This window comes from Alligator sinensis, unplaced genomic scaffold (genome assembly GCF_000455745.1).
Source record: "Alligator sinensis unplaced genomic scaffold, ASM45574v1 scaffold84_2, whole genome shotgun sequence".
Taxonomy (NCBI): Eukaryota; Metazoa; Chordata; order Crocodylia; family Alligatoridae; genus Alligator; species Alligator sinensis.
In genome coordinates this window covers 1,170,503-1,190,151 of record NW_005842247.1, presented here as the reverse complement: position 1 = coordinate 1,190,151, position 19,649 = coordinate 1,170,503, and the positions used below count along the sequence as shown (strand labels likewise).

General features: G+C 42.7%; 1 protein-coding gene across 1 annotated transcript in view; it reads right to left on the bottom strand.

Moving 5' to 3' along the window:
* MTUS2 (microtubule associated scaffold protein 2) overlaps positions 1 to 19,649 on the bottom strand; it is a 489,087-nt gene that overhangs the window by 103,209 nt on the left and 366,229 nt on the right. Inside the window, exons 6-7 of the mRNA XM_025208710.1 lie at positions 13,540 to 13,638; positions 2,130 to 2,341 (exon numbers count right to left, since the gene is read on the bottom strand). Of these exons, the coding sequence (XP_025064495.1) occupies positions 2,130 to 2,341; positions 13,540 to 13,638 (311 nt within the window). The remainder of the gene's footprint in view (positions 1 to 2,129; positions 2,342 to 13,539; positions 13,639 to 19,649) is intronic.

Here is a 19,649-nt window from a genome sequence, read left to right as displayed (position 1 = left end):
TGCTTCCAGTTTTGGGCTCCACAATTCAAAAAGGATGTGGAGAAGCTTGAGAGAGTCCAGAGAAGAGCCACGCGCATGATCAGAGGTCAGGGAAGCAGACCCTACGATGACAGGCTGAGAGCCCTGGGGCTCTTTAGCCTGGAAAAGCGCAGGCTCAGGGGTGATCTGATGGCCCCCTATAAGTTTATCAGGGGTGACCACCAGTATCTGGGGGAACGTTTGTTCACCAGAGCGCCCCAAGGGATGACGACTAGGTCGAATGGTCATAAACTACTACAAGACTGTTTCAGGCTGGACATAAGGAAGAATTTCTTTACTGTCCGAGCCCTCAAGGTCTGGAACAGCCTGCCCCCGGAGGTGGTTCAAGCACCTACATTGAACACCTTTAAGAGCAAACTGGATGCTTATCTTGCTGGGATCCTATGACCCCAACTGACTTCCTGCCCTTTGGGCAGGGGGCTGGACTCGATGATCTTCCGAGGTCCCTTCCAGCCCTAATGTCTATGAAATTTATGAAAGTGAATTGCTTTCATGCTTCCCTCACTCAAAACCAGCAGACATGACTTTGCTCAAACTTTCAGAAGCAGCAAGGGCAGAAGCAGCTGCGTTACTTCACCTTGGGACAGAGACCCAGCACAGAAACTCACCACGGATCACATTTTCAAGGGTTGCCAAGGGAATTAGGAGCCTGAGCTCCAGTGAAAGTCAATAAGTCTTAAGAGCCAACATGCAGCACCAAACGTGTAATATTGTCTGCTCCTAAAGCAGAAAGAAACTCACAATCGTGAATGTTACGCAAGGGCTAAATCAGGTGCACTAGGCATTTGTTTACTTTGCCCCAAAGAACGCAAACCCACAAATGGGAGTAGTACAATACACATACAGCCGGTGAATTCAGCCTGATGTGCCAGAACCATGACCCAGAGCACATGTTTTCTGAGGCAAGTAATACCTAAAATCATTTAGAGCCCCAGGACGGCTGGTTACCTTAAGAAAATCTTTCTAGGTTTAGTAAATAGACACTTCTGATGACTGGAAGTATTCTCCACCTATTCTTTGTTCCTCCTTTAAGTAATGCTGCAAACAGTGAGGTAACATTATTCATTGCTCTAGACCACACACCAGAATTGGGCCTTGGGGTCCCGCACTGCCCCCATGGGCCAGGATTTGGTTCTGAGGTCCTGCATTCCTCCTTCCTCACTCCCACATGACCCTGCATGTCAGGATCAAGCCCGGAAGCCCTGTGCACTGCCCTCACCTAGCCCCTCATAGCCTTGGCTGGCCCCCACAGGCTGGGATCAGGCCCTGCGCTGCCTGGTGCACCCTATCTAGCACACAGGGCCACACTATCCAGCCTGCAGGGCTCCCCACAGGTCCAGAAATTTGGCAGCAGGGGAGCAGTGCCACCACTCCTCCACTGCCAAATTTTTTGCTCGTGGGGACTGGAGCCTTGTGGGCCAGATGACAGTACACTGGGAGTTGGATGTAGCCTGTGGGCTAGGGGGTGGGCACCTCCCTTCTAAGGGAATTGGCAGTTTTGTAAGACTGACCACTGTAATTCGGAAGACAAGTCTGAGTTGCCGAACCCTTTGGTGAACAGAAAATGGACAAGTACAGTAGAAAAAAATATTTTTCTTTTATCTGTCAGCTTTTAACAGGTTAAATGCATTAATTCTTTTCGCCTTTGTAAGTGTCAGTCTTGTCCATCCGAGCTCTAATGTAGAGATGCCAGGGCTTTTTGCTTCTGAGGCATTTTCTTCCTAAATTCCTTGTCTGCCCATGTCCTTAGACCAACACGGCTACCACCACCAACCCTAAATTCTAAACCCACTACACACTTATCACAGGCCTTGGTTACCTCACTCATCTGCTACCTCCATTTTCTGATCTTTGTATGTCAACTATATTGTATCTAATTATAACCCCCTTCTCATGGTAACTGTTACAATGAAATTATATGCTTATATGGTTCCCAAAAACAGGGAGACAAGAATGAAGAAATAGCATCATTATTATCGTCATCATCATTACTAATAAGCAGCAGCTCAGGTCAATGACTAGTGTTCAGGGATAGGGTTAGATACTGTAATAAATGCTTTCTAGTGGTAGCTTGCATAGAGTAGCCTTACCTTCCTAAAGAAATACTGTGTTGTTATGGCAAAGATGTCAAATCCACGACTGGCTCTTTTCAGTTCCTCGTGAATGCAGCTTAATTGCTTGGACTGCTCATCACACTTTTCCTTCAGCTGCTGGACAAATTGCCGTTCAGCCTCTCGAGTCTGCGGATCTGGTTTGGAGGAAATTCCATTCTTCGGAGTTGTTGGCCTCTGTTTGGGATGGCCTACAAGGAAAAAGTCAAAAATCCCCCAAACACAGTAATCAGTTAATGTATATGCATGGATGCAACTTTTTCACATTTTTAAGGATCCTGGAACTCATCTGTCACTATTATCTGCCTGCAATAATCTGCAGTATTCACATAAGCTTTCTAATGCATTTACTTACAAAAACCCCTAAGAATGTGATCCTGCAAGAAGTCCAGTACTTTGAAGTTATTGAAGTACCTTACTCTCTCTGATTTCAATGGGAGAAAGGCACCTCAGTACCTTTAAGCAGGGGGTGAAACTTATCTGACTCCGCAGCCTGGATGAGTAGTGTAAGGTGGGTCCATACACTGGATGAATGGCATGTGGCCAGTTCCACCAGCCTGATCAGGCTCACAGACACTCCCTTCATCCCTCCCCCAAATGCTGGATCAGTGCTTGCTCCAGCTGGTCCAGGGCTAGCACTGCATGTGGCATTCCAGCCAGTCTGGGTCTGGTACCCATGCTGCATGCAGTGCTCCATCCCTGAGTGGCTGGGAGGGGTGCGTGTGCAGGACAAGTCTCAGACCAGCCGGAGTAAGTGCCATGTGTGGTACACGTCCTGGACTGGCTAGAGCAGGCACCACATGAAATGTGCATCCCCAGCCAATCCAGTGCCCACTATGTGCTGCCCATGGATCAACTTCAGACCCAAGGGCAGCACCAGGGCCTAGAAGATAAAGCTCCATGGGCCATATCTGGCCCACAGGCTGTATCTTTGACACCCCTGATTTTGAGGATCCGGGACTAACTGTCCTGTGTGGTAAGAAGTGCCCTGAGATCCACCTGCATTACTGAGACTTGAGGTCACTGAGCACCTTGAAGGAGGGGCTAGTGTGCAGCAGGGCTGGATCCTATGGTCTTCCTCTCATTAGCAAACCTTTGTGCAAAGAGTATTTCATGCCCTTTCCCTCTTTGTGCAATCCAAGATAGGCACAAAACCTTGTTCTGTCAAGCAAATTTCATATCCTTATTGGAAAAAAAAAATAATTGTGTAACCATCACATGTGTTTGCCCACTTGTGTAAATGCTTTGTGAAAACAAATTTCAAGTTGCCATTTCTATGCTGTGGTCACATATAGGCCACAGGGAGGCATTTTCTGAATTCTGATCCAGGACCTATGAATGCTAGAAAAGTGGGGGGAACAGGAAGATATTCTCCTTTTAGCAGAATGAGTACAAGGGGCAGGGACTTTAGCAGGCTAAGGACAGGAATTAAGATAGCAAGACTTGGTTGTGCATAAAAATGTTTTTGTTCATGTCAGAGGGCTTTAGAAGTGACATGATTCCTGCCTCAACTCTGAATCTGGAGTTTCCATCTGTGCAACCCTTTTGATAGCTATAGATTTTCACACATGTCCGTGAGGAAGTACTATGAAGAAAGCTGGCTTACACAGGCACTTGAATTTGAGATGCATAACCTTTATTATTGGTGATGACGTGAGAAAAAGAGAATCCACTCTGGCTAGCAGGTCCCATAATGAGACTGTAGGGCAGACAGTTGGAATCACTGAAACATAAGCAGTACAGAACTCCACAATATGCTATTTTTATAGAATTATTTTTTAGAGTAGAACTTAAAACTCCTGTGCATATTTTCATCTCTAGAAGTTATACTTAACTTGCTGCTGAGTGACTGACTGACTCACCCACCCACTCTTTGAGTAACAAGTTATAGCTAAGGCCTACTCACAGCTCAGTATAAAAAGCATCTACTTGGAAATCTAGTGCTTAAATTTCACCATCACTTCCCTTGTATCTGGAGGTGGCTTTTATCATCATGCAGCTTACCAACCCCCCTGTTGCTGCCACTATGGAAATTGCTAGGGGAGACAGCCACAGTGACAGCAATCCTGGATCATACAATGAACTGTGTGGTAGTGGTAAGGGAGACAGCATCACTAGCTTTGTTATACATATCATGGGCACAGGCATGGTTTGGGTCTTATATCAACATCATTGCATTTTGCTGTGCTGGTCCAATCTTACATGGCAGACTGTTCCCAACATTGCCCCTCCTGACTGCTTATACAGAAATGTATCTGTGTCACTCCCCAAAGGGGATCACTGGGGGTGTGAGGTGACACTTCCTGATAACAAATGCAGCAGAAATCACTGTTTTCCAATATGATGCAGGTATTTCAGTCCCATGGCATTGTTGCATAAATTACAGCTTAATGAAGTCAAGACATTAACTGCCGTAAGACAAAGCCAAAAGTTGAAATGTATGGAGTTAAAATCCTCCACAGTCCAAGTCTCTAGTGCAATGATGTTCAATCTGTGGTCTGTGGATCTCCCCATGGCTCTAGAAATTTGGGAACAGAGAATTAAATTGCCAGGGTTACCCTGAATGACTCTGGTGGCAATTAATGCTGCCCTTGTTCCCTCTCTGCAAAATTTCCAGACCTGTGGGGAACCCCAGTAGTGTAACTGGCAGGGGGTGACCAGGCAGCAGCCCCAGATGCCACTCTTGGTGGGAGACGAGGGGTGCAAAATTAGCCATGGCCACAGCAACAGCTGACTGCACAGCTGTCATTGGCATGGTGGCAGTTGACACTGTCCCATGCATCAAGGTTGCCTTGTTATGCCTCTGGGAAGCCCTGCAGGCCATGGTCAGAGTGCATGGCCAGTCCACATAGAACGTGGGGCCAGTCCACAGCCCAACTCAGAGCATGGGGTCAGTCTGTAGTGTGACTCAGCACACAGGATTGGTCTGCAGGTTGGATCCAGTGTGCAGGGTCAGCCTATGGACTGGCCTCGTGCTGGGTCTGGCCATGGATCGGCCCTGAGTGCTAGCCAGATCCAGCCATAGACTAGCCTTGCACCACTTACTGGCCCATGGGACCAGTTGGGTTGGGCCCCATTGCTTATAGTGCAACCCAGGTGCTGATTTAAGTCCTGTTTACACTACAACTTTAAAACTCTGCTGTGAGTGAGCTGAAGGCTTGTTACCAGTCATCATGCAGATGCAGTCTTACAGGGCATGCGTTGACCTGACCCTCTCTGAGCTCTGCATGACTTTTCTGTCTAAACTGCCAGTCATGCTGGAACCACTTTATATGTTCTCTCTGTAAGTGATGTTCATGTTACAAATCCAATTCTAACACTTGGCTAGAATATCCTGTTTCCCTCAGTGTTGTTACTCTGTCACGCTTTAAAAACAAGAAAAGTTGATGTTCAAGTGGTGTCAAGTGGTTCAAGTGTTTGCCTGAGGAAATCACTTTGGCCTTGTAAGTTCTTTTGGAAGGTTGCTCTGTAAACTCCTTGTGTTCAACTGCACACCCCACTGCTTGAATTTTGAAGTCTTCTTGCTTTCCTCTTCATCTCTGACCTCTTCATATTTTTTTCCGTCTGCCACCATAGCATGCTGGAACACTTCATGCTCATGTATTCTGAAATTGTCTGTGGCTAACTGAACTGCTCTTGTTACTGGCCCCAAAACTTTAGCCTGGGGGCTTTTGTCAGAAAGAGGGAGAAAGGAAAAGATGCCTTGTTAATATGTGCTTGTGCAGAGGATAGCCTTTTGCCTGCATACCAAACACGTGTGTGTATGTGTGTGTGTGTACTTACACATTACACTTAGACCATACTACTTTTGCACAATGCTAAGTGTTGTTAAATTTAGGATGTTCTGTGAGCAGTCACTCATTAAAAGTTAATGCCATTTCTTGCCTGCGCATCTCTGACTTCCCACTAGAGGGCTGGTAAGCACTGGGGTGGCTAGATGCCAGGGCACCTGGGCTCTATCACTGCTCCGGAGGGGGAGGAGGCTGTGAGCAGTGCATCCTGGGGTGCCAAGGGACTGCAAAGTGCTTGTTTCATCTCCATGGAGTACTCTAAGACAAGCCAGGTAGCACAGCCCAGAGTTAACCCTCGCCTGAAGTGGTGTACCTCTGAGATGCTCAGAGGGCACTTAGCATTAGTTAACAAGCTTTAATGTGTGGATGTTTGCATTTTAAGTGCCCTTAGTATGATCTCAGTGTAACATGTAAATTAACCCTAGTGAAAGGAATAGTTCAAAAGGGGTGCATTTACACAAGACACTTTACTAAGGAGCTGACTAATTAGCTTCAGAGTAAGCATCGCTGTTTATATGTGCAGTGCTATTAGGCCACAGTAAACTAATTAACTATGCTGTAGGATAGTACTGTCCTACAGTGGAGTAGTTATGTGCAGTGAACTGTATATGTAGATAGTGATGGGGCTGGCTGGGACTTGAGGGTGCTTCAATACTGGGGCTGTCTGCCAGCTAGCCCCACACTGTGGGGCTAGCCCCTTGTGTCCCAGCCAGCCCTTCCACAGCACATTGAGCCAGGTCAGAGCAGCCCTGGTCTGGCAGGCTGACCCCTGCAGCCCCTTGCCAACCAGGGCTGCTCCACCCAAGCTCAATGTGCTGCAGTCCTGGGCGCATGTTCAAACATTGCACCTGGAAGCAATAAACTCCAGTGCAAACTGCTACATATTAATTGCACTTGTAGATGCACCTGAGGTGTGCGTGTTTTGAATCTGTATTTACACTGACCCCATGAAATGCAAGAAAAAAATAGGAAATTTATCTCCAACTAGCCCTCACCAAAAAATGTGACAGAATAATTTGTAATCCTGTAGCTCTATTATACTGAAAACACAACCTAATCACAAGGGATTAAATAGCTTTTTTCATATATTTATGCAGAACCCTGAACTGATGTGATAGATGTGTGAGCGCACATTTTATGCTACTGTCAAAAAGAACAAGCAGAATTTTAACACAAAGCCTTATGAGCATTAAATCACAGGGAATTGACTAATCTCATTCTGGCAATGTGGCAGAGAAAATACTTGTAATTTTTGCAAGATAGCCAAGCAGCACACCAGTGTCATTACACAGCATTTATTTACTTTGAAAAGCAGATAAAAGTGGTGTGTGATTTTAAACCAGTTCATAAATAGGCCTTTTCTGTTACTCTGACATTTTTTCACTGGCAATTATGTGCAGATGTGATTCAGACACTGAAGATGTTTTGATCTTTGATCTGAGTGTGCAACCAGATTCTTTGATTTCCAAATGACTTAACCTGTGCCTCTGAAAACCTGTAAGTACAAACCAGCATTCACAGTGATCAATGTCCACAGCTTGTAGTAGCAAAGATAGATACCAGGATTGAAGAATTAAATTTTCAGAATTAAATTCATCATGAAGTAACACTTAAATACTGTGGTGATGAATGATCCAGAAAACCCTCTGACATTTAAGAGGATGACCGCTCATCAGTCATGCCCAACCACAATGCTCATTACTTCATACTCATTTCATTTGCCATTGTCTCTAGTCTCTCCGGTGCAGGAATGGTGTATTTCTTTATATCTGTCTAGCACCTGACATAATGGAGTTCCTATCCTGATCGGGCATTTCAAGCTATCGCAATATATACATAATTACTATTAACAACAATCTGTCTTTCTGCTACAAAAATGTTCTGCTGCTTAGACAACAGGGTGATGGGGCAATGGGAAAACAGAGATATAGGGGAAAAATAACCTTGAAATCAGGCAAGATTTAGTTAAAACAAAAATCCATCTGACTGTTTTGTCTTATAGCTTTCTGGATTCCCCTTGCCTTGTAACATTTGAAGTGCACGTCTTTATGCTGTCCTTGTCAGTATAATAAGCTGTCCTTGTAAATTAAACTGTGATATTTTCCTCAGGGATAAAGCTCAGCTTAATTCATTTGGGTCTGAAAAACAGCTCAATAAGCTTATTCTGCCTATTGATGTTTCTGTTTTGCTGCTCTGCATATGATGCAAAATATACAAAATATACTGGAGAATGAATGTTGCTACATTCCTTATGTCAGTCAAAACAGGAGTGTTGAGAGGAAACAGGGCCATGCCCCACAGTACTGAAATCAAAAAGCCATTTACCTTGAAATGCCTCTCACATTTTTTTCTAATCAGCAGTTCGACAGAAAATAATGTAACAAATTGTTTTGACTATGTAACACCATCCATAGGCTTCAGATGGGATGTGCAAAATTAATTATTTACCTCCAATTCCAAGGAAAAAGGTGAAGAAAGCATTTTGTGGAGCTTGATGATATGAAAACTGAGGGGGGGGGAAGAGATGGATAGCACAGTGAAAAACACTTCAGCAACACCTGACGGAGGGTGCATCTATACGTGTAATTAATGTAACATGATAAACTCCAGAGCCTGAGTGAACTGCTCCCAGGCACAGCATCTACATGTGCACCCAGAACAGCAGCAGGTTGAACCAGGGAGGAGCAGGCCCCTGGCTGGCTAGGCAGACTGAGTGTCCATAACAGTACTATCCTATAACTGAGTTAACTTGTTTACTGCACCTTAATACTGGTGCACATGTAGACTGTGATGTTTTACTGCAGAGCTAATTAGTCAACTCTGCAGTAAAGTGCATGTGTAGATTCACCCAGAGAGACACAGGCCCCAAACCTACAGCATGATCCAGGTGGCTGGACCATTGCTCTCTCCAGAGCCAACCAGGGATCAGATTAAAACACTTGGGCTATTGTGACCTCTGAGTCATGCCCATTTGCTAAAACAAAACAGATAAACCCTGACAGCATATTAGAAGAAGGGTTATCTAACAAGAAAATAACAACTCTGAGGGCTGGACATGAACTGATAGTAAAAGGAGAACTACTTGGGTTACTCTAGGAGTAACAGTAGTTCCACAGCGCATTATCTAATGAGGCTAAGGATAGATATTACACACAAACTGGTTTAAGTGATCAGAAACTGATTTAAATATGTAACAGAACACATGTTCAGTGCACATAAGTCAGTTTGAAAATGGCTGAAACTGGTTTGAGATAAACCTGGTTGAATGTAGTATCAGACTTAACTGATTTGGATCAAACTGGTTTATGCAATGTCTGTCCCAGACCCCTTCCTGCTTTAAATTAAATTTAAATTTAATTCCGCTCCTGTAGGGAGCAGACCAGGAAAGCCAAGGCTGCAACTGAACTCCAGCTAGCTTTGAGCATCAAGGACAATAAGAAGTCCTTTTTCAGATATGTGGGGAGCCGGAGGAAAAGCAGGGGCAACATTGGACCCCTGCTGACCCAAATGGGGCAACTGACAACTGACGCCCAGGAAAAAGCCAACCTATTAAATAGGTACTTTGCGTCAGTCTTTCATCAGTCCCATGGGACGCCCATGCCCGCTTCAGGGCTGGGAAGTCCGGGTGAGGGTGATCCCCTGCCCTCCATTAATGCTGACTTTCTGAAGGAGCATCTTGAGAAGCTGGATACCTTCAAGTCAGCTGGCCCTGACAGTCTTCACCCCAGGGTACTCAAGGAGCTGGCGAGCATCATAGCCCAGCCTCTAGCACAGATCTTTGAAAACTCTTGGCGCTCTGGTGTAGTGCCCGAAGACTAGAAGAAGGCCAATGTGGTGCCTATCTTCAAGAAAGGGAGGAAAGTGGATCCGGCTAACTATAGGCCCATCAGCCTGACTTCTATCCCGGGGAAGATCTTAGAAAAGTTTATTAAAGAGGCCATCCTTAATGGACTGGCCGACGACAACATCTTAAGGGATAGCCAGCACGGGTTTGTTGCGGGTAGGTCTTGCTTGACCAATCTAATTTCCTTCTACGACCAGGTGACCTATCACCTGGACAAGGGAGAAGAGATTGATGTCATATATCTTGACTTCAAAAAAGCCTTCGATCTGGTGTCCCATGATCGCCTCTTGGAGAAACTGGCCAATTGTCGCCTTGGGCCCTCCACGATCCACTGGCTGGAAAATTGGCTCCGGGGTCGGACCCAGAGGGTAGTAATCGATGGAAGTCACTCATCGTGGTGTCCTGTGACCAGTGGGGTCCCCCAAGGCTCTGTCCTTGGACCCATACTGTTCAACATCTTCATTAATGATGTGGACACTGGAGTCAGAAGCGATCAGAACTGGCCAAGTTCGCCGATGACACCAAACTTTGGGGCAAAGCATCCACACCAGAAGACAGGCAGGTTATCCAGGCTGACCTGGACAGGCTCAGCAAGTGGGCGGACTCAAGCAAATCTCGGGACGTCATTCTCCCCCTGTACTCGGCCTTAGTGAGGCCGCAGCTGGAGTACTGTGTCCAGTTTTGGGCTCCACAATTCAAAAAGGATGTGGAGAAGCTTGAGAGAGTCCAGAGAAGAGCCACATGCATGATCAGAGGTCAGGGAAGCAGACCCTACGATGACCGGCTGAGAGCCCTGGGGCTCTTTAGCCTGAAAAAGCGCAGGCTCAGGGGTGATCTGATGGCCACCTACAAGTTTATCAGGGGTGACCACCAGTATCTGGGGGAACGTTTGTTCACCAGAGCATCCCAAGGGATGACGAGGTCAAATGGTCACAAACTACTTCAAGGTCGTTTCAGGCTGGACATAAGGAAGAATTTCTTTACTGTCCAAGCCCCCAAGGTCTGGAACAGCCTGCCACCGGAGGTGGTTCAAGCGCCTTCATTGAACACCTTCAAGATGAAACTGGATGCTCATCTTGCTGGGATGCTATGACTCCAGCTGACTTCCTGCCCTTTGGGCAGGGGGCTGGACTCGATGATCTTCCGAGGTCCCTTCCAGCCCTAATGTCTATGAAATCTATGAAATAAATCAGAGTCCCCCAGAATCTGAGATGCTTTGCTGGGTGGGGCTCTGCTCTCTGCTCCAGCCCAGCATGGCTGGCCCCTCCCTTCTGCTCCCTGGCTGCAGCTCTGGCAGAGACTTCAGACACAGCAGTGTCTGCCTGGCTTCTTCCACTCCCTGATCAAGCAGGGATTCCCCCCACCCTTCTGCCTTACACAGACAACTCTCAAAATTAGCTAGCATACCAAATGCTGTCTACGGTCTGTGCTGTGGCAGACGGGACAAAGGCATACAGGACCTTGTTGGCTTAGGGCTTTTTGGAGCTAATCAACAGGTAGCTGGTAATGTCCCTACTTGGAAAAGCTGTTTAAGAAGAGCTTGAACTAATGGAGAGAGGCTGGTCTTAATGAGCTGTTAAACACTGAGTTAGGGGTGATAAACTCTGTGTTATCAATTCCTGGCTGGGGATGGTGGGGGGAACCTCTCCCTAATCAGAGCGTCCTGCTGGGGCTTGGCCATTCAGCACTGTGGAAGGGAAACGAGGGCTGCTCTATCACCGCCGGGCTTTTAGCCTGAGCCACTGCAGGGATGTGCCTGCACTTTTTCAGTCCAGAGGGGTGTCTGTATGGTCACAAACCGGTTTAGCCTAGCCAGGTTAGACTAACCTGCAATGATTGAATCAGATTTTTTGAATGTCTGTCCCTAGTCTGAGTGACCATTTTGTGAAGGTTTCAGAGTACTGCTGTCATATGAAGAAAATGCATCTTCAATATACATTTCCTTTATCTTTATTTATTTTTAAAAGAACACAAAGGACTATTGTCCAGTAAAACCTGAGGTAGAAATTTAATTTTTGTTTTGAGCTCAAATTGTCCAAAGTGTTGAGTGATTTTAAGGTGCCTGAATTTCAAGGGGCTCAGTCCAAGAAGTCTTAAAGGAGTCTAATGGTCACAGGGCAAGTATTCGTCCTTTTATGAAAATTAGAGCCCTTTAAGTTAGCTTGGGGTGGGGCAGGGTGGGAGTGAGTAGGAATTAAGGTACTAACACTCATTATCACTTTTGGAAATGTAATTCTTTATAAAACTGACCAACTTTACAAAGCTGAAGTCATGCTTTTACAGATGATTCCTTCGTCCCATTTTAATTCTAACTGAAACAATTGTTCTTTAACCAACTTTTCCTGTAGCATGTTGGTACACTAGCAATCAACATGTGTTTAAGTTGGAGTCTCCTTGGTATAAAATTGAGGGAGCTGCTGGCCTTGTATTATCTGTGAAGACCCCTTTCCTTTGGAATTCCCTACATGACCTCACTTGGTCCAAAATAACCTGAATATAATGCCCTTCAGGGGACACTGTTAAACTCATTTTTTACCCTAGCATCTGAAGAAGGGAGAGAATTTTCATTTGCTTGATTTTGTTAGCTGCAGTGTCACAAGAGGTGAAACTGCTCAAGTTTAGTTAGAATGAAGGCAATCCTGAAGTTTGTATTTCAGTGGCAATACTGATGCTGAGGATCAAAGGATAGAGGCCCAGAATGTTTTATAGTTTAAAATGAATAAATAAATGATCTCTCACTTCCATGTTTCAGGGGTGTTGGCTGTAGCTGTGTTCATCTAAGGACATACAGCAGCAGACTCTCCCTATGCCTGAAAGCTTGAAAAGAACAATTTTTCCAACTATTTAGTTGGTCTAATGAAACTTAGGTAAATTAATTTCAAAGTTTAACCTGAAAAAATGGGGAGGGGAGGGAATTAATCAAAGGGTCTGATCTAAGCTAACAGAAATGAATGGAACAATGCCCACTGATTTCAATGGTTTCAGTGATCTCCATGATATATTATTATCGTTGTTGTTTAGATTTATATCCTACCTCATTCAAAAGAGCTCAGGGCAAACAGACCAGATTAATAAAACTGTATAAGCACCTATCTGTATCTTTAGGCACATAAATGCTTTGGTAATTTTGGTCCAAAGAATGCAAGTAGCAAAGAGGCACTTCGGATTTTTTTAAAAAAAATTAGCTGTGAAGAACTAAGGTGTTATTGGTAACATCAGTAAATACATGTTTGTTTGCAATCTTAATTTGTCAGTTGACAGTGCCCTGATAGTTGTCTAAAGCCTATTACTACAGATAGCCTCTTTTCCAATTATCTATAGAAATAACCTAGAAAATGTAAAGCTTCTTTCACAATAAAGACCTTAGATATCAAGTGATCTGTTATTACTGTGGGTGACTGTTACATGGTTTCTCTGTCACTGCATTTGTTTTCTTTTCATAAAAAAAAAGGGTAATAGATTTTTTAAAGTAATGATTTTGTAGCCTTAGACATTTTTTAACATCAAATGAACCTTTGTTTTGGAAGGAAGATGGTTCCTCTTTTGTAGCTAAATGGTTGCTCTTTTGTAGACTATTCACTTTATGCATGGCTATCCTGAGGCCTGCTATTCTCATTCTTGGATTAATGAAAGTTGAACACAATCAGTTCTTATTTAACAATAGTAGGGCTCAGATTTTGGTTTATTAGCAAGAGATGCAAATTTCACAAGTTTAAATCTTTGCTAGAACAATGATCTCTAGTTTTATAAATACCTGGTGAATGGAGCTTGGTGGCTGATGCTGCTAATCGTTTTGGGGATGAAACAGTAGATCTGTTAGCATCTTGATCTTTTTGAACTTCTTTCTTCAAACCTGCTTTAAAAAATAGACATCCACTTGTAGGTTATTTGTAATTAGTCAAGAACAAATCTCTAGGAAGCATAACAGCAGAGAAAAGTATAAGCTTTTTGCCAGTAATTTTTAAAGTCAAATACTGAAAGGCTTGTGTATGCATTGCACATGCACAAACACATATGTCCAATGAGCAATGAGCATACAAAGCTTTCAGTGATGTGCACAAGCTGGGCATTTAAATGAGCAAATATCCAGTTATATGCCTAGCTGCCTTGTGCTGCTGCAAGTGTGTAACTCTATACCAGCCAATGGTGGAGTGAAACAGAACCATGGAACAGGTTGCTTGTATTAAATATACAATGCTATGTTAATGAGTATAAACAATGTTATGTTAATGAGTGTAAACCAATCACCACCAAATCAGTGCAGGTTGATGAGGCACAGACACATGACATTATCTTTGCTGCCGATAAAGCTGAGCCAGTTTATGGTTTGAGTTCACTGCAATGGTACCCTTTCACCATCTCAGTGGATCTCAGGGGACCTCTTTGACTCTTTCATTCCTAGACTGTGCACATACACCATTTTCCTTCCAGCCACTAGACCCTGCCACTGACAGGGTGATGCACTGGGGCTCTCCTTGGCTATGAACCATGGAAACTTTGGGTTAGCATTTCCACTTCTATAATTGTTAAGCAGAAGAAGATAATTTGGCATTTACTATTTGTTCCTGAAACATCTAGAGTTCTTCAGTTGCTAGCTCCTAAAGGCTCATCATCTCCCTTGGTTTTGTAATCAGAGAATTCTGGTACCAAGGAATTCCTTGCCCTCCAGAAGCTTAGGCTGTCTGTCCTTGCTGCTCACTGTGAAAATGACCATGCTATACACATAGTAATGTGCAATCACTGATCTGCTGTTTTACCTGACATTTGACAGTCAGAAGATAAGGGTGGAAGAAACAAATTATACTGATTGAAAAGGGGGGAGATGTACTATGTTTCAAGCTGTTCCACTGTAATTATTATGTGTTTGCTCTACAGTAAGTGGAATCTAAACCACAGTAATTTAGCAGCTATTTCATTCCAGTGTAAATTGCCCAGTTTAGCTTTGCTTACTGCAGGAGAAGGAACTAGATACACAAAAGAGCTCCAATGAATCAGTTGATATGTGTTCATATGCAATAGCTCCCTCACACATACCCCCTGAGAACAGTGGAACTGTTCTGTCCACAGCCACAGTCAAAAATAAAAAGTACAAAACATAAGAAAACAAAGTGAAAACCCTAAACATTAAGATATATTTTTTCATTTGCTTTATTGTGCAGTCTCAGTGCTAATACAAGTACACAATAAATGCACAGTAATGACTACACAGTAGCGTGTTGTGTAAACACGTCCACTGTGCACCTGATGTAGGAAAACAAAGCCACTATGTTTTGCTACTACTTAAAGCCACCACAATGATCAGTTTCAATGGCTGGGCTGAGACCTTGTTCTACTATGCATTAGGCAAATCTGTCTCACACACCTGGAAAACAGAGATTAGTTTGATGAGTTTATATGAAGATTAAAATTGTTCAGGGAGATTTTTCTGGGATTAGGGTAGTTTTCACTCAATCCAAAATTATAGTTCATCACAATAATAGTTACATCATTATAATGCTTGGTTTGTTGCTACACTCTCTTCCCTTTCACCACTGCACATCTTAAAAGCTACACAAAAATGGACATTTGCAGCACACAAGTAGTAGTTTTTCAGTCCAAAAAACCAAGAACTATGCTTATATTCTGCAACACCATCTAACAGCTCTTTATTTATGCTACATATATAGCATGTGCGTACATGTACATGCACGCACATACACATACATAGATCTAAATTCTCATCTCAGTTATAGCAGTATTACCTACACTAAAGCTACTCCAGATCAACAATATTGTAATGGAGAATAGAACAGTTCTCCTATAAAATACGATGTGTTTCTAAATGAAGGCTAAAGGAGAAAATGGGAAAGGAATATTTATGGCCTGACTATCCATAGGGTTATTGTTAGGGTATAATAGAATTTTTCCCCATAATATTTGAAGGAACATTGTGGAAGCTATATTACAGTAGTTAAAAGGTAGAAAGAAATCACTTGTTAGATTTTGCACTCAGTGCCATGGATGGGACTCACAGTTAAATGACTTGTGTTCAGTGCAGTATTAGCTCGATATAACTTGAATTGACTTCTGTACACACAAAGAAAGCTCTGGCTTATATTAAGCCCATTACATTTGAGTTAGCTGTCCTGTACAGGAGATATGGGTTGAAGTGATTTCTCTAGCTAGAAATGAATGGGAAACTTGACTACTTTGTACTTTCAATATGCAGCAAGTGCTGCTCAAATGTGGATAGGGAGATTATACCACCATGAAATCAAGCCTAACAGCAAACTGAACCATCTGTTATAATAGCATGGGAAGAAAAAGAGAAACAGTTAAATTTCCATCATTCTTTGGCAGTTCAAAGGATAAATCCAAATCAGTCCATACTCAGCAGTGGATGATAAAAACTTCCCAGTATATCTCCAGGCTCCCCTGCTCCAGGGTTTGAGGACATTCTGCTTCGCACATCCAGTTCAGTCCATTCCTATCATTTGAGGTGAAGATTCTCATTTGTGATTAGTATTTTTCACAAAGAAGTGACTGGGATATACATTTTCTGGATCTGTCACCTGCTACACAGTACTTTATTGGTGGGCAGGACACAAAACAATTTTATAGTGCCATTTCATTACTGAGGCTGAGTGAAAGCTACCTATAATGGGAGCTGCGAGACATAAAACAGAGTTCATTTTATAAGTTATAGTTTATGTGGTTACAGAGTCAAGAATTACTCTTGCATGGCCTTGAATTTTCTGTGGTTTGCAAATAGGATTTGAAGGCACAAATGGGCCATCTGCCAGGATACCCAGGCAATTAGTCCATGGCAAATGTGAAACAAAGATATACTGTATAAGGGAGCTGTATTCTTCTTATGCTTTTAGCAGTAACGAGAAACATAAAAATACTTAACTTTTTATTTTGCAAGCAGTATTGAACAAGGAACTCATGGGGAATTAGTAAATGTTCTTAACCCCAACCACAGAGCAGGCAGCAAAATCCCCAAATTAAAGCCCAGTTTAAATAAGAGAGGCTGCAGGAAAAATAGTCAGCAGCAACACAATGCCAGACTAATAAGACATACTTTATTGCTACAAAATATGCTTTACACAAAGGGCTTATATGATTTGCACTAATAGCAATGAGAGCTGTACCCAGGCATTGAGCACAAGAATCCACAAAGCATCACAGAGTATTTTGCAGCAAAAGATACCGTAAAGAGATGTTTCCCTCTAGAGTTGTATACAATGATTCTGAAGAAGGCTGCAAGTAAAGATACAAATAAGTACTTTGGCAGCCACCTTACAGGAAAGGAAAACAAAACAAAAAAAAAGGAGTAACAAAGGAAACAAATAGAACTGATTGTCTTCCTTCAGCTTACATGACTGGGAAGGGTTTTAAGGTAAGATGCAAGAAGCAACTCTGACTTAGGGTGGTAAAAAGGGAACATTCTGAATATATGGAGAAGTACAAGCAACAGAATACCCCAACCTGGAAGAGCTGGAAAGTGGGGTACAGGAGGTTGCTGGAGCAGAATGAGGGGTGAGGAAACGATGAATACTAAATCAAATGTGTAAGATGAAAGTCCACTGACAAGTGTTGTTAAAAAAAAGAAAGGCAATTTAAAAATTAGTTTGGAAGACAGATAAGGAGCTAACGACAGGAGTTGATGGCTATAGTTCTGCTTTTGGGAGTGAAAGTGGTCTGGCAGCCATAGGGGATCTACATGAGATGTTTACTGTGGAGTAGACTAATTAGCTCTGCAGTAAACATCATGTGTCTACACTTGTGGCCCTATTAGGCCACAGGAAACTAATTAACTCTGCAGCAGGACAGTACTTGAAAATGCAAGTACTATCCTGCTGCAGAGTTTTTTTTACGTTGCAGCACCTTATGTGTAGACACTGACAGCTGGCGGGGGCACAAGGGTGCTTCAGTGTGTGGGCTGCCTGCCAGCTAGCCCTGCATTGGAGCACCCCTGTGCCCCAGCCGGCCCTTCCGCAGCACGTTGAGCTGGGTTGGAGCAGACCCAGGCTGGCAGGCTGACCCCCAAGTCACCTTGCTAGCCGGGGCTGCTCTGACCTGGCTTAATGTGCTGCAGTCCCAGGAACATGTGTAAGTGTAGTGCCCAAGAGCAATAAACTCTGGCACAATAAGCACCAGAGCTTATTGCTTCACCTTAATAGCACATGTATATGTGCCCATAGTTTGGCCCCCCTGGTGCTCACCAGGTAAGGATTTAGGATTATCATAAAAAGGCTAAAGCCAGACCAATCCCCAAAAGCAAGCTTGTCATCCACAGGCAAATTTCTGAGAGAGAAGCTGCCCCTGGTACTATATCTTACAACAGGTTTCATCATATATCTTCTATCTATCTAGATCTATATATCTGTTTTTGTTGAAATCCAAAGATTCAAAATATATGTTGGTTTCTTTGAATGTTCCCATGGGACAAAATATTTCTTAAAAAGAAAATGTTTCACACTTTTTCATTCCTGAAAATTCTGAAAGTGTTTTAATTTTATTTTTATGAATTGTCCTTTGTATATAATTATTAGTCTTCTTAAACTTGTCAATACTAGTATGAAAAATATTTTAAAATACATATGTTCTAATATGATCTGACTGGATATTTTCTAAGTCAAAGTGTTTTCTGCTTTGTTGTAATGAAAAAGTTTGGTCTCCAATTTGATACAGAAAATAATGTTTCCATTGGTACTAAAAGTCTTCTGGGTGATTTTAAAAATACAGACAACAAAAAAATTCAGTTATTATGTCATATTATAACATGCCAGTAGTAGTTGTGCATAACAGAAAATACTGGAATAAATACTGTAAAACAGTAACATTTGCTTAAAAATTTTCTTATACTTAAAAAAAAATAAAATTTGGACACGGGCAGCAAAAATATGGGCCTTTTAACAAACTGAATGAAGTCTTAAAATAGAAATCTGAAATGCAAATATGTTTTTAGACCATCTTTTTGAGGCCAATGTAGAATAGATATATCTGCTTGGCATTTGGTGGTGCCTTTTCTAGTTTAATTTTTAAAAGCCCACACAATGGGACAACGAAGCTTTTAACATTGGTTCCATTTGCTTTTACCCTTCAGATTGAAAACATAGTGACAAATTAGTACTAAATATTTATTCCAAATCAAACACTAACATACTAGATACATCATTAACAATTCTGTGCGACTACCTTCATTTGCTCTTGATTCCAGTTGTTCTTGGGTGTATTTTATAAGTTAATTGATGGAGTTTGCAAGTTTAAAAAAAACAACACAGAAGTATTTTTCTATCATTTATAGACATATAGGCACACCAAGCTTTTTCTTCTTCTCCCCTCCCCCCTCAATAATCATGACTAGTCATGTCCTTGGTGAGTAATGCACACATTGTTTGAGACAAAATGAGCAAAGCTAGAAATATGATGGATTCTGTGGAATAAGAACAATTTAATTCTCCTTGGAGGCTCTGTATATCCTGTGATCTATAAGATGCTGAAAGGATGTGAATAAATAAGTAGATGTAGAAGAAAGACTACATATTTGTTGAAGGAGAAACAGCTAACACTTGTACTTTGCCTTTTTGTGTTTGTTTCAAGTTTCAAGTCACCCAATAAGGGGAAAAAGGACAAAGACTACTTCCTTGGCTCATTGGAAGGTGATTATTTTCCTCCTTCCTTTAAACAGAGACCGTTTTATACAAGCTAGCTAGTACAAAAAAAGCAAAGACAATAGTAATAAACTATAGTCCTAAAATCAAAGTCCAGCACATAGGGCACCTATACATGTGCAGGGAGGCTGCTCCAACATGCTGCAATTACAGTGTGTCAGAGCAGACTTGATAAATTGTGGTAATTACCGCGCTCCAGCGGACT